At 38.1% G+C, this 18,403-nt stretch overlaps 1 protein-coding gene and 1 long non-coding RNA gene across 4 annotated transcripts in view; one reads left to right on the top strand and one right to left on the bottom strand.

Moving 5' to 3' along the window:
* Positions 1-1,036: 1,036 nt before the first annotated feature.
* LOC128846297 (uncharacterized) overlaps positions 1,037-18,403 on the top strand; it is a 57,438-nt gene continuing 40,071 nt past the window's right edge. The window contains exons 1-3 of one of the 2 annotated variants that reach the window (XR_008446756.1): positions 1,037-4,198; positions 12,160-12,300; positions 14,782-18,058. This is a non-coding gene — a long non-coding RNA (uncharacterized LOC128846297). Of the gene's footprint in view, positions 4,199-12,159; positions 12,301-14,781; positions 18,059-18,403 lie in introns of those variants that run through there. The other variant, XR_008446755.1, reaches the window with a different exon arrangement.
* Positions 9,219-18,403, bottom strand: part of TSHZ2 (teashirt zinc finger homeobox 2) — a 264,346-nt gene continuing 255,161 nt past the window's right edge. For both annotated transcript variants that reach the window (XM_054045290.1, XM_054045289.1), the window contains exon 3: positions 9,219-11,106. In XM_054045290.1, coding sequence (XP_053901265.1) covers positions 11,093-11,106 — 14 coding nt within the window. In that variant the 3' untranslated portion in view covers positions 9,219-11,092. The remainder of the gene's footprint in view (positions 11,107-18,403) is intronic.

Genomic DNA, 18,403 nt, shown 5'->3' on the forward strand with positions numbered 1-18,403 from the left:
CTGGCATTTGATTTGGATCAGGCCTATCTGTAGGCCTGGCCTTATAAAATGAAAGGCTCCAACATGCCAGAGATGATGTGTAATGAGTTGCCTCTTCTGATTTCACTGCTGTCAGGGGAAATCATGTGGTGTCTTTCCACCCCTCTGGTCCCACTGCCAGGACAGCTGGAGTATGCAGTGCGTAGTCTCCCCTTTGTCCCTGTGAATGCAGGGAGAGATTATTACCTTAGTCTATTGGACCAAGTCTGTGCAGTGCCCCATGCAGTTACTTGCACTGTGTTTGTAAGACTGGCCCTGCGTTATCTCCCTCGGGACTTCTGCTTCCTGTTACCATCAAGAATACTGGGTTGGACCCTGCCTTTCTTCTTATATTTTATCACCCAGATGCAGAGCAGTGGCAATTAAATATAGCTAACAGGTGATACTGTATCCATCATAATTTAATGAGTATAAGGCTTGGGAATCTCTGCCACTGATAGCTTCAACTCATCTGCAGTAAATAACAAATCATTTTCTTGTGTGGTATCAGCTTCTGCTCCTGAACTCCAGAATGCGAAACATCACCCAATTCAGAGAGAACATTAAGGGAAACGAGGGAGTACTTAGGGAAACTAAGTGTTAAACAGAACCATCCGTCTGAGGTGGAGCACTTGAGAGCTGGGTATTTGGTATCTCAATCATGCCTGGTTTATGGCTAGCAATCCTTGAATTTGTGTGACAGCAGCCCAATGCCTTTCAGTAGATTACATCATAAATAACCCAAGCGTGAAGTGGTCAGAGAATCCAGATGAGAGAAAGCAAAAGATATGTAGAAACAAATGTGGGGTGGTGTAGTTTGATTTTTTTTTTTAAATTATTAAGAGAAGAGGGGATGCTGGGAATGGGTCACGGAGCTTACGCAAACAGGCACATTCCTGTGATTTTACTCCCACAATCTCTCCAGGTCAGACTTTTTCTCTCTCTGTTGAAAGAAAGGAGAAAAAAAAAAAAAAAAAGAAAGAAAGAAAAAAAAAAAGAACCCACACAGAAATCAATCCATCAAATGTCATTACAGATTTATTAAGCCTGATGTAGAAAGACTTTTAACAGTAACATCTTCAGAAAGCATAAAAAGAGCACTTCTGTTCAGTCTTGTGCTTTGAAAATCTAAATATATTTTTATCATATAAATAATTCTTTTCATGTTTTAAGTGCATCTGTTTTTTTTCCCTTTTCAAATTTCCATTTTACAATTGGCCAAAACTGAAGTCTGCATTGACTGAAATGAAGCCATTTGCAAAGCTAATGATGTTGTGAAGCATGTCTATGGTGAACCATATCAGCTAGATTTCAGAAAGGTAGTTCAATGAGTGCAGCATTAAAATGAGGGACAGCCTCCAGCAAAATCATAATTGAACACACCCAAGTCCTTAATGTCTGTAGTTCGGTTTCCTGATGCAAATTACGATAACGTTTCAGATGTGAACAGTTGCTTTCCAATAACTGCAGTGAGAAAGAGACATTTTCTGCCACAAAGGAAAGAATTACCATGTTTAAAAATGTAAATAATATATGTATAGAAACCTTTTTTATGGAAATGAGGCATTCAGGATTATATGAACGGTTTGGGATTTTTTTTCTTTTAAACACAACAGATAAAGATGCATCATCTATTATTTGGGACTTTAATTACAGTTCTAAAACTGGAGTGATTTTATTTGCAGTGATAAAAAATTATATCATTGGTGAAAGATTTCAATGCTGCAAAATCATACACAGAAATACATCTTAAGTGTACCAGTACACAGCCATTCTTTTGTAAATCAAACAAGGCCTTAGATAAACAGGTTTGACCTGATTTAAATTTAATGAGATACATAAGACCTTGATTGTTAATAATTGGTTTTGGGGACACCAAAACAATAAAAGCAGTAATCTCCTCTAGTATAAATTATATGAATTTATTTAGTAATCAACCAAAGAAAAAATGCCATTAACATTTTCAATTTGTTATTTAGTTTAAGTTAGTGATAATAGACAAATAATTTGAAGCAAAATTGCCACCTTTGAGAACCTTGGATTTGAGAAAGACAGAAAAATATTGGGAAGATGCATATCTGTGATGAATCTTTTTGACCACTAGGTGGTACAATCCTCCTAGGAGAAGGGATTTCTTTTTATTTTATTCATTTTTTTTTTCATTGTAAGGACCATTCATAATCATCAAAACCAAGTGAAACATGGTTTTGATTAAAACAGCCTGTTGGCTCAATAATCTTAGTAATTTTAAAAACATCCTTAATGTGGAAGAAGAACACTGGAATGTCAGAAATGGCCTTGGGGCCCATTATAACAGCAACAAAATAAATAAGGAGGAGAAATGAGAGGTCATGAAAACAAAATTAAGCTAATGTTTCAAATTTTGACAATTATGAATTGTTCCTCTAAGACGACATTTTTTAAAGCAAAAAATTCAGGCACTATTAGATACAATACAAAGGGAATAATTGTACATGTATGGGACTAGGCATGCCTTAAAAGCAAAATTTGGACTTAGATTTTTTCCCCCTCCCCTATAGCCAGCAATTGGGCAGGTCTCATGCAAACACAGACTTGGGTCTCATAGTTCCTCTGTAAACTCAACTCTAACTCCTTTATAAACCATAAAAAGATGACGACCAAGGAAAACAAAAACAAAAAAAATTACAAGCATATTTTTGATTAAAAAAATTATCCCCCGGAATGGACCAGTTTTGTAGGAAACAGAAACAAGCAAATATAACAAAATCTGTGTTCATAACATGGCAATATAGTTAATATATACAAATATGTACAGTATAAAAATGCATCAAAGGCTTAACTTTCCATCCAACCAAGCTGCTGTGCACAATGAGAAGCAGCTTGATGTGCCCCCCTCCCTCTTCCCCCTGCCCTAAGTATACAGGCAATATATTCTGTACAGCATGCACTTGTTACAAAATGAGTGCATAAGCACCGAAACATTCTACAGATAAAGTCACTGTGATTTCTCTTTGAAAGGAGTCCTGTTTGCTTTGTTAATATAAAAAAGTGTTTACTTTTCTTCTTGCGATTTGTAGTATATACATTGTTTTTTGTCTGACCGAAGAGAAGTGAGCTTTTGATAACGCATTTTAACCTTTAAAACAAAATTCTAGAACTAACCCTTATGGTCAAGAATGTAACCTGAAGATGCTGCCAATAGCAAACTTATTAAATATCACAAGCGTTTGTTCAGAGCCAGAAATAGCTGACTGTCAAATTTACTGGGGTGGCCAACTGTGCTCCATTATTTTAAATAGGGATGGATATTTATGATTCATGCTGACATATTCAAGACATTAGGAAAAAAACAAAGGGTAGGATTAATAAGTGATGGCTATGCACTAGACAAAAAGGTATATTGTACCAGAGATATATGACAGTTAGGTACCCTGAGCCAAATAAAAACTGTTTAGCTTGTCAGCTTTTGCAACCTGTATTGCACATTCCAGCATTTGCTGCATTATAAAGCCAAAATACTGCATTGTATGCCCTGAAGATTCCTGCTGTTTTTGCTCAGTGCAAATAGTGCACAGCTGTTACTTCAGCCACAGAATGCTTGCATGCTTTTTATATATATGCATATTGTACTTATATGCATATATATCTAGATATCTGTTGACATCTACATAGCTATCTTTATCTATCTGCTTATATCTACATAGATACAGAGAGATATGTAATTCCTGAATGTTACATGGACCATTTAGTACGTGAAAACCTTACCATACAAATCTTTCACATTTGAGACATAATTGCATGGCTGTTTAAGTTCTGTAAATACAACTCCTCACTTGGGGCTGATACCCAACTGTGGATTTGTATTTCAAGATAAATCAGTCAACCACCTTGCAATGAATTTGTATTTTTGCACAATTTTTTGTTTGTTTTTAAAAGTAAAACATTGGTCATTTTCCCACCACCTCATCTGAAATGTTTAAGAAAAGATATTATCTGTACTAACAAAAAAAAAAAAAGGGGGAAGGGGATGGGGTAAGAGGCCTGCACAGGTAGATAATCTAACTCAAGTAGAAGCAAGTGCGACCTGCTAGGATTAGTATTTAATCTGCTTTATCCAACAGGGCATTTTACAAAGGCTTGAAGACATTTCACCAGCCGAGAATGAAGATGAGCTGGAAGTTGGAGTTTATTATTCTTGGTAAGTCCGATGGAACAGCTATGTCACTTTTTAAAATACTCTCAGAAGAAAATACTATACAGACACTTGGTATAAAAAGCAGCTTCACCTTAGGCTTTGTCTATACTTAAAAGTTTTGCCAGCATAGTTAAAACAGCAAAAAAACAAAACAAAACAAACTCTAGTGTAGATGTAGTTATACCAGTATAAAAGTACTTATACCAAGATAGTTTATTCCAGGTAAGCGAAGCAAAATAAGCTATTCTCATATAGCTATTTTTACCCTACGGCTTTTACTGGTATAACTATGTAATGAAAAAAATCATATTAATAAACGACATAGTTATGCCAGTAAAACTTTTTAAGTGAAAACCACGCCTTAGATGCCATCTGACATGGGCTGGGGACTGCATTTGCTGAAGGTGTTTTAAACGCCATTTAGTACGTTCAGAAAACAAGCTTAGAAACAGTGGAGCTGCATTCTGATCTTCTGCCCTTGTAAATCTGGAGTAACTGTATTGACTTCCGAGAAGTTACTCTGGATTTGTACTAATGTAAATGAGTTCAGAATCTGCCCCATAATTTTAAAAGTTGGTTGAAATATGGCTTGGTCTCGTCTACCATGGCTGGCTGAAATTTGTTGAAACCAAATCAGACTGAGCTGATTCTAAACAATATTTGAACCTAAGTTCTCAGCCCAATGGATATAGGGCCTCTCTCTGGGATTTTATAATTGTTGCACATTAATTCACACTGATTGTACTAATTTTGATTGATCCTATTTAAAAGAAGAAAACCCAACCAAACAAAACAACCCAAAGCCTTCTTTCCCCACTGAAGAGGATTAGAGTAATGACAAAATCCTAAATTGGGTGTGCATGAATGAGATCAAATATTACAGGAAATAAAAAATATCCGGAAGAGTTTATTTATGGAGTTATTCCTTTAAAGGCCTGATCCAGTGCCCATCAAAATGAATGTAAGGACTCCTATTGATGCCAAGTGATGTTGGGGCATGCCCTTAGTTTGATGGAATGTAAACTGAAAAATCTACCTTAAAGTGCATGTTTTTTTTCATGGTTTAGATACTTCATGCGTCTCAAAATCCAGCAATTTTACTCTCTCTTTTTTTCTGCAAAACAAACAAGGACTCAGGACAATATTTGCCTGAGTTTACAGATTTCATTTTCTGTCTAAAATATTTCAGAGACATTATTGAAGAACTAAGTGCACTAAGGAAAATAAATTAGCATGTTAGTCTCTTGCTATACTTTTTCAACAGAAAATAATTAGCATTTGTTTTGAAAATAAACTATGGCAAATTATGGGGAAAATTCTGACAGATAAAGATACTTATCATGAAAGCTATGCCCACTGAGACAGAATCTCACTGCATTTACTATGGCTTTCTTCAAAACCCACAGAGAATCTAATTTACAGGTCCTCTGCAATAAGAAGCACAGAGAACTGAAGTCAGTGGGTCAGGGTTACATATTTAGGTGAGTGCGTAGCATCAGACAGTCTCAGAAATAATATGTAAGGTTATATGTAGGGCCATTGCAGGTATAGGGGCACATGCTAGTAGTACTTTTTCAACATATAAATTTACCTGTTTAGGAGGTGGCTATGTCAATTTCCCTGCAAGGTGACTGATGGCCTTTAAACCCTATTGTAATTGTGTTGTATTGATTTGGAATCTGTGATTAATATTGTCTTTATTGAGGGAGTTTTAAATATAAATTGCATCATTCATCTGTTGGTGAAGGCAAAAGACAAATGCTACCAAGGTCTATTTATACTGGGCACAACTGCGTCCTTTGCAGTGAACTTTGCAGGAGGAGGCAGGGTGGCATGTGGGGGATAAGGAGGCAGGGATCTTTCTTCACCCCAACCTTCCTCCATGCTGCTGGGTAGGGCTGCGTCTTGAGCTGGTTGGGAAAATTTGACAAAAATGGTACTGACATTTTTCATTCCCCAGCTCCATTTTCTCACCAAGGGTAATTGCAACATAGCATTCCAGTTTGTGCTCCTACTCTGACTGGTGCACTAAAACACTGGCCAGTCAGGCGGTGCTCAGCACCTGGCAGAATTGAGCCCTCGGTAACTAACAACAACAGGTGAACCCTGCATAAGCCAAATTCCCTCTGAGCTGTGCCCAGCTCCCACTTATGCACGGCCCCAGGCCTCGTAGGGCCTTTTCTTCAGCCTCACAAGGCTCTGCAGACCTCACCCTGCTTTCTTCCAAAGCCACCACTCTCCTAAGCCTTATTTCTTAATGCAAATTAGAAAATGAACCTTTGGTATAAATGGCCTCGTTTATATGCCAATAAATATGGCACTTTATTTATTATTGTAGTTTATTAAAAATGATTGGGGGGGTGGGAAGAACACTAGAAAATAATCCTTCCTTATAAATGTATGAGAGTTGACCCAATAACTTGTAAAAACTCCTTGGGACTTCACCCTTTACTGTGTTAATATATAATTATTGATTTTTAAAATGACTTCTTATATCCTCTATGATCGCTAAAGGAGCCAGTGAGGTCAGTCTTGTAACTACTTTTACAAGTAGGTAATAAAAATCCTTATGAAGTTGCATTGACAAGTAATTACTGGATATGTTAGCTGATTTTCAAAGTTTTTTGTTTTTTTTTGTAAATTGTAATTGAACTAATGATAGCCACTTTTAAAAGCTAGATATCCTCCCCTCCATTCCCACACAACCCCCTGATGCCTGGACAATTAGGGCCTTATTTACAAAATTGTTGAGCACTTTCAATTCTCATATTTTAGGCTCTAAGTAGTTGCTAATTCTACACACCCCTTTAAAAATCATTAAAAAAAAACGTGAAATGGCTTATTTTGACATGTACAGTAGCAGAAAGGGGGCCATGGTTTCTAAATAAATCTTGCAAAGCTGTACAGACGAGGAACAATTCTTACTGCTTTATCGCAATGCAAAAGCATAAGCAGCTTGGATATGTGGTGTACCAATATGCCACTTGTTAATAAGCAGAGACATGAATCATAAATATTCGGCTGTTTGATCACCAGGTTTTTAATTAATGTTTTGATGATCTCCAATAAGAATAACAGTCAGAACGATAGATATTGAGTAGATGCGACAGAGAAAAGATGCAATGATTTTCTGTGTTACTTGATTTATATGACAGATAAACTATCAACTCATCCTGCTTCAGACACAGAAAGAGAGAGAGAGATGTATATTTTCTTTTTTTATATATCTTCTTATAAAAAAAAAATCGTCCCTTAATTCAAAAGTGTATTTAAAATGTTCCCAAAGGACAGTGATGCAGGCAAAATAATCAAGGTTTAGAATGGTGTAATAAAGGTTTGTGGCCAGATTCTAAATGAAGTAGCTGTTCCAGCGCTTGACTATGCAGTACCTAGTTTTCTTGAATAAATCAGTCTCTGTTCTCTAGGCTGGTATTGATCCTTTACTTGTGTTCTTTGGGCCAGAGCTTCTTCTGGTGTAAATTGGCATAGTTCAGCTAAAGTTAAGGGAGCGATGCAGATTTACCCTTGCTGAGAATCTGGTCCAACAGATCTAGCCCTGTGACATCATCAAGCTCTTGCAAACTTGCAAAGAGGAACAATGGCGCTACTCTTTCAAACTCGCTCCCCACCCCAGTAGCCCCCATAGGCATTTTTTAAATCTTTTCATACACGCAGCAACCTGTTATTTACCAAATAAATAAATGAAATAAATAAAACAAAGAGAGAGTGCACCCTGTAAAAAAGAGAGCACAGACCTTCCACTAGAGAAAGCGGTAACTTTTCATCTCTGTTTGCACTCACTGGTCCCAACGTGATTGTGTGTCAGCATAATTCATATTAGAGTGCATGTTCTATTACCCAATTGCTACAAATGCCTCATTTTACATGTCTCTCTGCTGAAGGAGAAGGTCTGCTTGAGGGAAGGAGGGTAGTCCAGGCATGACAGATTGTAGAGACAGAGTTTCCTCTTGAAGAAATGAACCCATATCTTCATGGTTAATCTCACTAACAGGGTGTCAGAATCTGGTCTGTGAATAAAGAGAGAACCAAAGGGCCCTACAGCCCAAAATATTGAGGCTTGATTCCCCAAGTATCTCCTCAACCCCCACTGACTTGGATGGAATGGAGGGGGCTTAGTGACTCAGTACTTTACAGAATCGGGCCCGCTGTGCTGTTAAAAATAATAAAAGGCAGCAAAAATGTTGCACCTATAGAGCCTGCTTCCATTGAAATCAATGGCAAAATGTTCACCGGCTTCAGTGTAGAGCAGGATTAGGCCTGTCAGAAGTCAACAGGAGTTTTGCCAATTGAGTGCAGTGGGAACAGGATCAGGCCCCAGCCCCTAGTATTTGCTAATGTATTTTATGTCACAAAATGGATTTATTTCTTTATTAAGAAAGAGAAAAATTCTTGGTGCTGGAAATATCCATGTTTCCCCCAAGTGGAATTTGATAGTAGTGCTGGACTCACACTGCAGGAACCGCCCCCCTTCCCCCCACTACGTAACTTCATTTAATAATCCTGATTTGGACAGTGCAATTTAACAGCTTCAGAGGAAACCCAATGCTAATGCATTGATTTCACTTTAATAGAATTTTGTTGTCAATGGACAGGGCTTGGCACAGTGCAGGCTTCAATCTTAACCCATCTGAAGTCTCTGTTCATTTCCAGTTGAGCTCCGTTCATTTCCAGTTGAATAGGTTAAGCAAAGACAGACCTCACTGTTCTCAATTCACTTTATGATCCTCCCATCATAAAAAATAATATCAGCACCTTGCTTTTCATGTCAGGACTACATTTGAGCTGCTATTCCCTATGCCCATGAGTAAATCCCGTAAAAGCCGCCCCGTTGTACTGTCGCTATTTTTCCTTGTGGATGATTGATTGATGGATGAGTGCTGACACTTCAATGAAGCTATTTCGACTGCCATCTCAATCCGATGATGTGAGGGGTATATTTTCTGTCCATGCCTCATTACTTCAGAATGACATTCCTGGAACTTCATTTACTTTTTCCCTCCTTCCCTCAAGCGCCATATTTTTCCCCATCTAGGTTATGCATGCCATAAAAAAAGCAATTTGCTATTATATGTGGCATAAGGGCAACACGTTTCCTAGGAAGTAAATAACAAGGACCCCCCCCCCCCCGATGTTGAGTTTAGGGATCATGTCAAAATTTCCCAAACAATTCCAACATAGCCCACCCTGCATTGGAAATAAGGAATATAATAAATATATTTAGATTCATTTTGCCATGGCTGAATTTTTATTTTATCCTTGATCATCTAAATAAAATAATTAAAAAGCAAAGCCCCAAACCCTGGAGTTTGAAAAAGATCCACATCTCAATTTTGTGCCGAGCGTACTTTAAATCTTTCATCTATAACTGAGTAGCAGTTTACATCTTGATCCAGACTTATTTGTCCATTGAGAATAAGGAAATTCATTCTTTAAATGCAGTGATGAATTTATCTGTAATAGGTTGCATTAGTTGTACAGCAATTGCTCAGCTAGAGTAAACAGAGCGGCGCCTGACGAGCTTGATTTTCCATACAGTGCACTAGGTAATGTGAGGTTTGTAATATTAAAACATCCTGGAAGCTTTTCTGAGTTGACTCAGAACCCGATTTTAATCTGTGTAATACAGTATTCCCGTTAATAATAACGTATAATTAAGACATCCGTTAAAAATCCATAACGTTAATTTAATGGAGAAAATCTAATACAGTTCTATTGGAATTTTTACGTTAAATTAACTTTAACGGGCTTTTAATGGATGTCTTAATTAGATCTCATTATTATCATGAATATTCCACAAATTAAAATTGGGACCTCGAAGTTTTAATGAAAAAAGTTACAGGAACAAATTTTAAATTGAAGCCCTCCCCTCCTACCCTACTGGGTTGCAGCTGATGTTAAAAGTAAGCTGTGCTTTGTGTAGTAATAGACAAGCCCAATAGACAGTATGAAGGCCAGATTCTGATCTCATTTGCAATTGCATAAATCCAAAGTAACCCCATTGACAGTAATGGAGATGAATTTGGTTCTTATTATATATATATATATAAATATATATATATATAATATATATATAATAATGCTCAATGATCTAACAATAGTGCTTTTGTTTAAAAATCACTCCATTGCATATGTCTTGTCATATGCAGTAATGGAGACTTAAAAAAAATATATATCTGAGGAATAAAACAAACTGAAAATAATCCATTTTAAACAAATCTTTGGCAGCAACTTGGTTAAGCATAATTATTTGAACAACTTGCACAGAAGATTAACATTGTTCAGAGTTTTTTTGGCTCAGAATCTGTTTTAACTTAATAATTCTTCTACTTACTGTGATGTATTGATCCCTAGTGCAATGACTGGATTGAGCAACCCAGGTGCAACAGTAATAGCTGCACTGAATAGAAACATTTCCTTTAGACAAACTATCCCAAAGGGGTTATAAATAGGAAATGGACATTACCATGAAAAGCAAAGCTTCCAGTGTGACGGCATCTTGTGTAGCACACTTGGACATTAAACTATGAAGAAGTATACTTTTTTTTTTCCTGTCAAGTGTTACAAATTGATGAAATAAGTACATCAGTGTTCTCAGTCATTATCTTACTTCAGTGGCACTTTGTTTTAGTGACAGCAAAAAGGGACAGTGGAGACTAGACAGCCCCAGTGCAGTTTATCAATGAAAATCTAATATCGTCCATAAGCAGGGGAGTGGAAATCAATACTTCATTACCAAATTGTTAGTGAGGATGAAGAAGAATAGCTGGAGTGTTTTTGGCAGTCTTCTCGGTCCGGGTTGTCGGGAGTTCAATGTCAGGAGTGGAGTGATGCGTGGAGACGGGCTCAGTGCAGGAAGCCTGGGCTGGAGAGCTGGAACTAAGGCATTTGTCCTGTAATCAGAATAATAATATATATGTATATATTATTGTACTTAAAATCATGAATCTAGGTTTTATCAAATACATATTTTTCTCAATAATTTCCCAGCTTCAGTTTCTGTGACATCCCAGAACAATTCAGAGGCTCTCAGAAGCCAGAGATTGACCAAAAAGAAAAAAGGAAAATTAAATCCATTTGTGCCTTGGGATAAGTGTCTGTAGCTCCACGTGAAGTCGAGTTGTTGCAGCTGCTTATGCCATATCTGAATCTAGCCCACCAAGTCCATCACGCTGCATGTCCCAAACATATACTAGGTTTACCGTTCTCTAGCAATGAGCATTACCTGTTCAGTACAAGGAACCTTGTATTATTCTGATCAAAGGGATGTTGTAAGATCCTGGCTGAATGGATATTTTGGTATCTATCCATGTTGCCTCTAAACTTGGAGGCCACCATCATGTTATTTCTGGTCATTCCTGGAAATAATGTTCCCTTCCCACAACCCAGCTCTCTGCTACTAAAACTGTGGCTCTTCCATGAAAATCTCTGCTACTGAACATGCTAAGTTTGTGATGTGACTTCTAGATAGGGATAGAGAGTTACTTTTACCTAATTTTAAGTTGTGGGTTTTAAAGTTTAATTCAAATTTGAGTGCTTTTTGGCTTACGTCCTGGGAGCAAGAGACTGAGAAAAACATCAGACAAAAACATACAGTGGAAAAATAAGGTGAAAAATGGAACAGAGACTTAAACAGAGTGAAATCCAATACAGAAAGAAGGTGGAAAAAGGATCAGCAAGGGACAGAGAGAGAAATGTGTTTATGAAAAAAATACAGACTAGTCAAGGCCCATGTACTCTGCAGCAAGCAGGATGAAATTATGGGGAATTGTCCCTCAATCTGGCTCAGCAGACTGCAGAACTAATGGTAGTTTCATTTAAATTAAAAATAATGTGAGCTTTTTCAATAAATTCAATATGAAAATGAAAACTACCAACAGTAGAGTAGGTTCCAGGTTATTTATTTTGATAATTCAGTTTGATTTACAACCTCCCCATGTTTTCAGAAGGACGCAGAGTTTTGCATTGACCATGCACAACTGCAATGGAGAAGATGGTAGGAGAGAAGCTGGAGATTGCCGCAGACAGTGGGGAGGGCACCCAAGCTTTCAGCACCCAAGAATGCACGACAGGCAGTCAGATGGTGGGTAAGTACAGTAGCTGGATATTTCCACTAAAATGGTAAATGCCATGGTTAATGATGACCTTTTAAAATGTTGTCTTTAGATTTCAGAGTCAACACTCCACTGAGATGAATGGGGTGATTCACACCTTGCAGGGCTGATGGTTGAGGTGGCTTTCTGACTAAAGGACAATACTGCCTCACTTTACACCTGCTTCACGTTTTTGGGGTTTTCTTCACAGACAAGACGGCTAGAAACATAATTATTTAAAAATGAAAGCTTTGGGTACGGTTACACTATAAGCGCTACAATGGCACAGCTGCGGTTCTGTAGCTATGGTGTAGCATTGTAGTGTAGACACTTTTTGCGGTAATGGAAGGGGTCTTTCCATCGCTGCAGTAAATCCACCCCCTCCAGGCAATAGCTAGGTTGACAGAAGAATTATTTTTTCAGCCGAGTGGTTTCTACAGTAGGGCTTAGGTTGGCTTAACTGCATCTCACAAGGGTGTGAATTTTTCATACCCCAGAGCAACATCGCTAGTTTTAGATATAGACCAGGCCTTAGATTCTGCAGTGAGGAAGAAGTGGATTCTGTGGCAAATTTTATAGTTGCAGAATCACTGCACACAAAGGATCCTGAGTATATACGCTGCACATAGACTGCACCAACCTGTGCATCAAGCTTTTGGAGGGAGTTTTCTAAACCTAACCCAGAATGAAACACACCTGTAGCACTCTACTTAAGCCTTTTGTTAGAGCTGTGTTCAGGATGCCTACATACCCCATAGAAGCTGAGAAGGCAGTCTTTAGATTGGTCCCATACTGGCCAATGTGGGGGCATGCTTCCAGAGAATATGGAATGCAGGCCGGGGCAGGACTTCGGGAATTTAGTCAGTTTTGTCTGAATCCCCATGCAGGGCAGATGTGATGAATAAAGGTAATTGTTTACGTATTTCAATATCAAGTCTCAGAGAGAAACAGAGTGTCACTAGAGAGCTTGAACATAATAGGTTGGTTTTCAAATGGTATTCGTTAGGAAAGCTATGTTGCTGCCTGGGCATTTATTTTAGTGTGGCTCAACTTTCAATATCCAGAAAGGTAAAGTGTATAACTTTAATTATGATCTAAAAATTCCTTTGGTGCTGTTCATTATGCTGGTCTTGTGCAGCATATGTGAAGCATTAGATGCAAAGACATTGAGACTTTGCTTTTATTTAACATTAATTATCAAGCCGTCAACAGATGTAAAAGTTATATCTATTTTAATGCAGATGTGTCAGGACTCAAAATTCCTTCCCATAAGCACCTTCCCACTCATACAGCAAACACCCTCCCTCTCATCATTTGAATCCCACCGTAAAACTTCTGTGAAGCCTTTTGAAGAGCGGTTCTTTGGTGTGTCTGTAATTTGAGATTGGACAGCTAACCATTTGTCAACAGCTAAGGGGTGTGTGTGTGTGTGTGTGTGTAATCAGAACTGCTCAACTGTGCATCATAGGCCCTATACTGCCCTCAGTTCCATGCACAAGGCACTGCACTTTATCTGCCTTCTCTCTCATCCCAATCAAAAGTTATACTAATTGCACTGCAGTTTACATCCAGCTGGTATGATAGAATGTGTTGCCTATGCTTTTCACATCAAACCCTTTCCATGGGGATTTATATCAAAAATGGTTTGTCAGGACCTATGGAAGAACTATGGCCCTCCAGACCCAATAGGATGATGGCAGACTCATCTGTTTACCATTTTTCCTTACAGTTTCAGGCCTTTGTTAAAATAGTTTTATTAATTCTTTATCAGTTGGATAATAATAATAATAATAATGATATTATATAATTAATTAAAATGATAATGCTTAGCTCTTATCAGGACCTGATCTGCCCATTGAAGTCCATGAAAATACACTGACTTCCATGAGTTTTGGATCAGACCCATATAGTGCTAAAACAGTTGGATATAAGATGCTAATTTGCAGCACTACAGAAAGACACAGGCAATTGCTATGGGGTTACCAAACGTTACTGCTAGATGTCATTTTTTACCTATTTTTTTGTTACACTTTTATGGCAGCAGAAAATCTGTTCCTTAAAGAGTAAATGTTCATATGTACAATATCCAACTAGTAAGAAAGAAGAGATCTGGGTAAATTTTGCTTGATGTAAGACTCTTTTGACAACTAATGATAATATTTCAGACTCTAAATGCTGTCTGGTTATCCATAATTATAACTGAAGGTACGTCAATCCAAATAATATGCTACTTTAAATTATTGATGCTTATTATACAAAGCATTTCCTCTATCTAAGTTTTGTCTACATAGCAATAGTAAAGCCTAATAGCAGGAGTAGCCTTATGGAAGGGCATTTTCCAGCACACTACAGTTTCATAGAATGTATTTTAGTTTACAAAACAGAAATTCTTGTATGATCAGCAAAGATGGTTATGGGTTAAAAATAATTATTATTAATGCAATATTTTGTAATAATATTTTGCATTCATTTAAGGTATATTCCAATTCCCACTGAAATCAGTGCAGAGACTCTCAATGATTTCATTGAGATCAGAGCCATATTGCACTTCCTATAGTGCCTCTGAACTACATTACATACATGATGGAAGTGGCAATCAACTACTCCATAACACCCCGAGGAGAGTATGAGGAGAGGTGAGATTTTGGTGAAGGGTATCAGGGCAACTCACCACTGATCTTTAATCTCCATGCAGAGCAGACAGGGCCTTGGATATTAAATCTTTGTGACATCACACACACCCGGGGCCTTGGATATTAAATCTTTGTGACCACACACGCACAGAATGGGAGATGCACTTGGCATCGTTTATTTTAAAAATTGTTTGCTGATCATGATATAACTATCAGAATGAGTGACTAGACAAAGGAGGAGAAATTTGTTCTACAGCCCAGAAGATATTGGAATGCTTCAGTCTGTATGCAAAGGACACTGTGGGCAACAAACATGTGGGGGATTAAGGAAGTTGAGTTCTTGTTGATTGGGATTAAGGAAGCTACATTTGGAAGATACTTGAAGGACATTAAAGTTGCATCCATTTGAGAAGAATCTTACTAGAAAACACAGCTTTAAGAGGCTGAAGGATGGACAAAAGTCTGGAGGATTTCAATACCAAGATCATCACAATTATAGATCATGATCAGATCCAGTTTGGAAATCACCATCTCTCTGTTAAAGTCAATGGAGTTATGCTAATTTACACCGGCTAAAGCAGCATTTCTCAAACTGGTATTTAGGCGCCTACATCCCATTAATTTCCCTTTGTCTTTAATTTCCCCATCTGTAAAATGGGAATAGTAGTACTTCCCTATGTCACAGGGTTGTGGTGAGGATAAATACATAAAAGATTGTGAGGCACTCAGATATGACGGTGATGGAGGCCACAGAGAGATAGAAAAGTGAAATTTGAGGTAAATGTAGATTTCTTTGCTGATCTTCCCCTCTGACCAGGATGTGTGAGGACAGTGCATGGTGATAAGTTTTAACAAAGGGTATGGCTACACTGTGTGGAAAAACCCATGGCACCAAGTCTCAGAGCCTGGGTGCATTGACTTGGCTCACGGGGCTCGGGTTGTGGGTTTAAAAATACCAGTGTAGATGTTCAGCCTTGAGCTGGAGGTGGGGATCCGAAATCTTCCCTCCTCACCAGGTTCCAGAGCCAGGACTCCAGCCCAAGCAGGAACGTTTCCACTGCTATTTTTTGTCCCACAGCCTGAGCTCCACAAACTGCAGTCAACTGATCCAGAATCTGAGACTCAGTGCATCGTAAACATACCCTCAAATTATTAGAACAATATTCTCCCTCTTTCCTGTCACCCACACCTTGTTGCGAAAGGTTCTTCATAGTTTCAAGTTTGCTCACAATAGCTTAGAATGGAACACCACACAGATATTTCTCTGAAAAAGCAGACAGTGTCAGAGCTGTGAAAAAAACTCTGGGAGTTTGCATCACAAAAATTTAGCATAAATATTTTTAAAAAGTTTTGTGAAATTTTGTAAGTTTGCACATAAGATCAAATTCTAGCTAATTTTCTTCTGATGATTTTCACGTTTTCTGCAATGACAGCAACTGCTGCTATCACAGTAAAATATGAAAATAGACCGAGCCAATTATAACACCCCTGAAAATCAGCAGAAATTTTGTATTGAAAGTATTTGTTTAAGTTAAGAGAAAATGAGTTTGCCATGAAGTTTGTGAATTCCAGTCAGTTTAAATTGTTTGTTTCAGTATCTTTCTCACATGCATCTGACGAAGTGGGTATTCACCCACGAAAGCTTATGCTCCAATATGTCTGTTAGTCTATAAGGTGCCACAGGACTCTTTGTCGCTTTTCTCAAAATGTTTCATTGTAAGAGAATGAGAAGGTCTTTTCAAAACAAAAAACTCTTTCTTATGGGAAATACTTGCAAAACTACATTGTTGAGAAATTGCTATTTTACGGTTTTGGTTTTTGGCCTTTTGCAAATCCAGCCAAAAGCTGAAATTTGCAAGTTTCACTTTTGAAATGAAACTTTTCACTCAGTTCTATGCATAGTCCCCTCACACTGACTCCTATAGTTGGTATTCCCAGCCCATTCAAACTACTCAGTCAGGAAGTCAGCAGTGATTATTGACACAACGTATGTGCCAATTTATCACCCCTCTTGATCCTTGATTCTTTATGTGTGTGCTCAACTTCACACAGGCAAATGGTCCTGCTGAACTCAGATGTTTGCAGGATCAGAGCCTTAGGGTGGGAGTCACCAAGGTATCTAATTACCTAAATACCTTTGTGAATCCCACCCTGAAGAGTTTAAACAGGCATCTGGAAGACTTCTTAAATCACTCACCTTGCCTCTTCAGATTACATTCTGCAGGATGAACTAGTCAGCAGTGCAGGGGGATGACTACATTCATTAATGCAGAAAACACTACTTTTCTCTGTCTTTTGGAGAAAGCCTGTATATAGAAACCTCCCCACCTTAAAAAAATAGTCAGTGTGCTGGCTGGCTCTTGAGCAAATACAAGTTAAATCACCGACACTGTGTGCCAGAGCTGCACATACTTTTCCACTGCTGATTTATCTGCAAAATATACCACATGCCAGTTGCTTGAATTAGGATCATGGGGAGAAGGGAATCATTAGAGAATACTAGAAAGCCCAAAGCATAAAGAAAACTTCTCCTTTTGACTCCTCCTCACATGCCTGCTTTATTTCCTTTTCATGCGCTGACAGTGCTGATGAGACAATAGATGGTACAACCCCAAGCAATTGCTTTTTGAGTAATATCTTTAGGGACTGAAAACCTGACCATAATTTTTGGCTTCCAGGAAGGCCTAGTGACCCAGCATAATAATGTATTTGGTGATACTGGTGGGCATCAAGGCTAGTCAGGGTTGGCCATTTCATTCCCTGTATGTTTCCTTTGCTAACAAAGTGCCTTGAAAAGCCAGGTAAATTAGACTTGGAGAAAGGGACACTGCATCTTTGAGTAATGAGGCTGGGAAACAGGGAACACATTTTCCACTAGCTCATGTCTCACTGTATGGCATTCCGATTTCGTGACACTTCATAATAAATCATTGCTTATCACTCACATGGGAACATAACATGGCTCAAGTTAAGATTCGTTAGTGATTGTAAAGAAGAAACATGAATTGCTCTGTATCACGGCTTTTTTGATCATCTTTCTGTCCACAGCAGGCATTTTTTTATATCGTTATATTTACTGTAACTGTTGTTTAAAGCATAAATAAAAAGGAAGGAAAGAGCAGAAAATATGAATAATGAAAATAAATTTATTTGTCTTATTTATGTGTTTATGTAAGCATTTGGCAATTACTTTGCACAGCAGTTTGTATCCAGTGTCATAGACTGCTGCACCAACAGAAGTTTTGGAAGCTGAAAAGGGTAGTTTTTTTAAAAAAAGCACTAAATGCCAATACATTCATCTCCTGGGGCTGGGGAAGAAGGTTCTAGCAGGCATATAAGCCAGTCTCTTGACTAGAGTTTGCATCATGGTGTCAGCCACAATGAAACGCAATGTTAAAGACAAAGAGGCTAATTCTCCCTTGCGCTCTGGCCCCTTTACGCTGCTCTGGCAGCATACAGAGGGC

This window comes from Malaclemys terrapin, chromosome 12 (assembly GCF_027887155.1).
Source record: "Malaclemys terrapin pileata isolate rMalTer1 chromosome 12, rMalTer1.hap1, whole genome shotgun sequence".
Lineage (NCBI taxonomy): Eukaryota > Metazoa > Chordata > Testudines > Emydidae > Malaclemys > Malaclemys terrapin.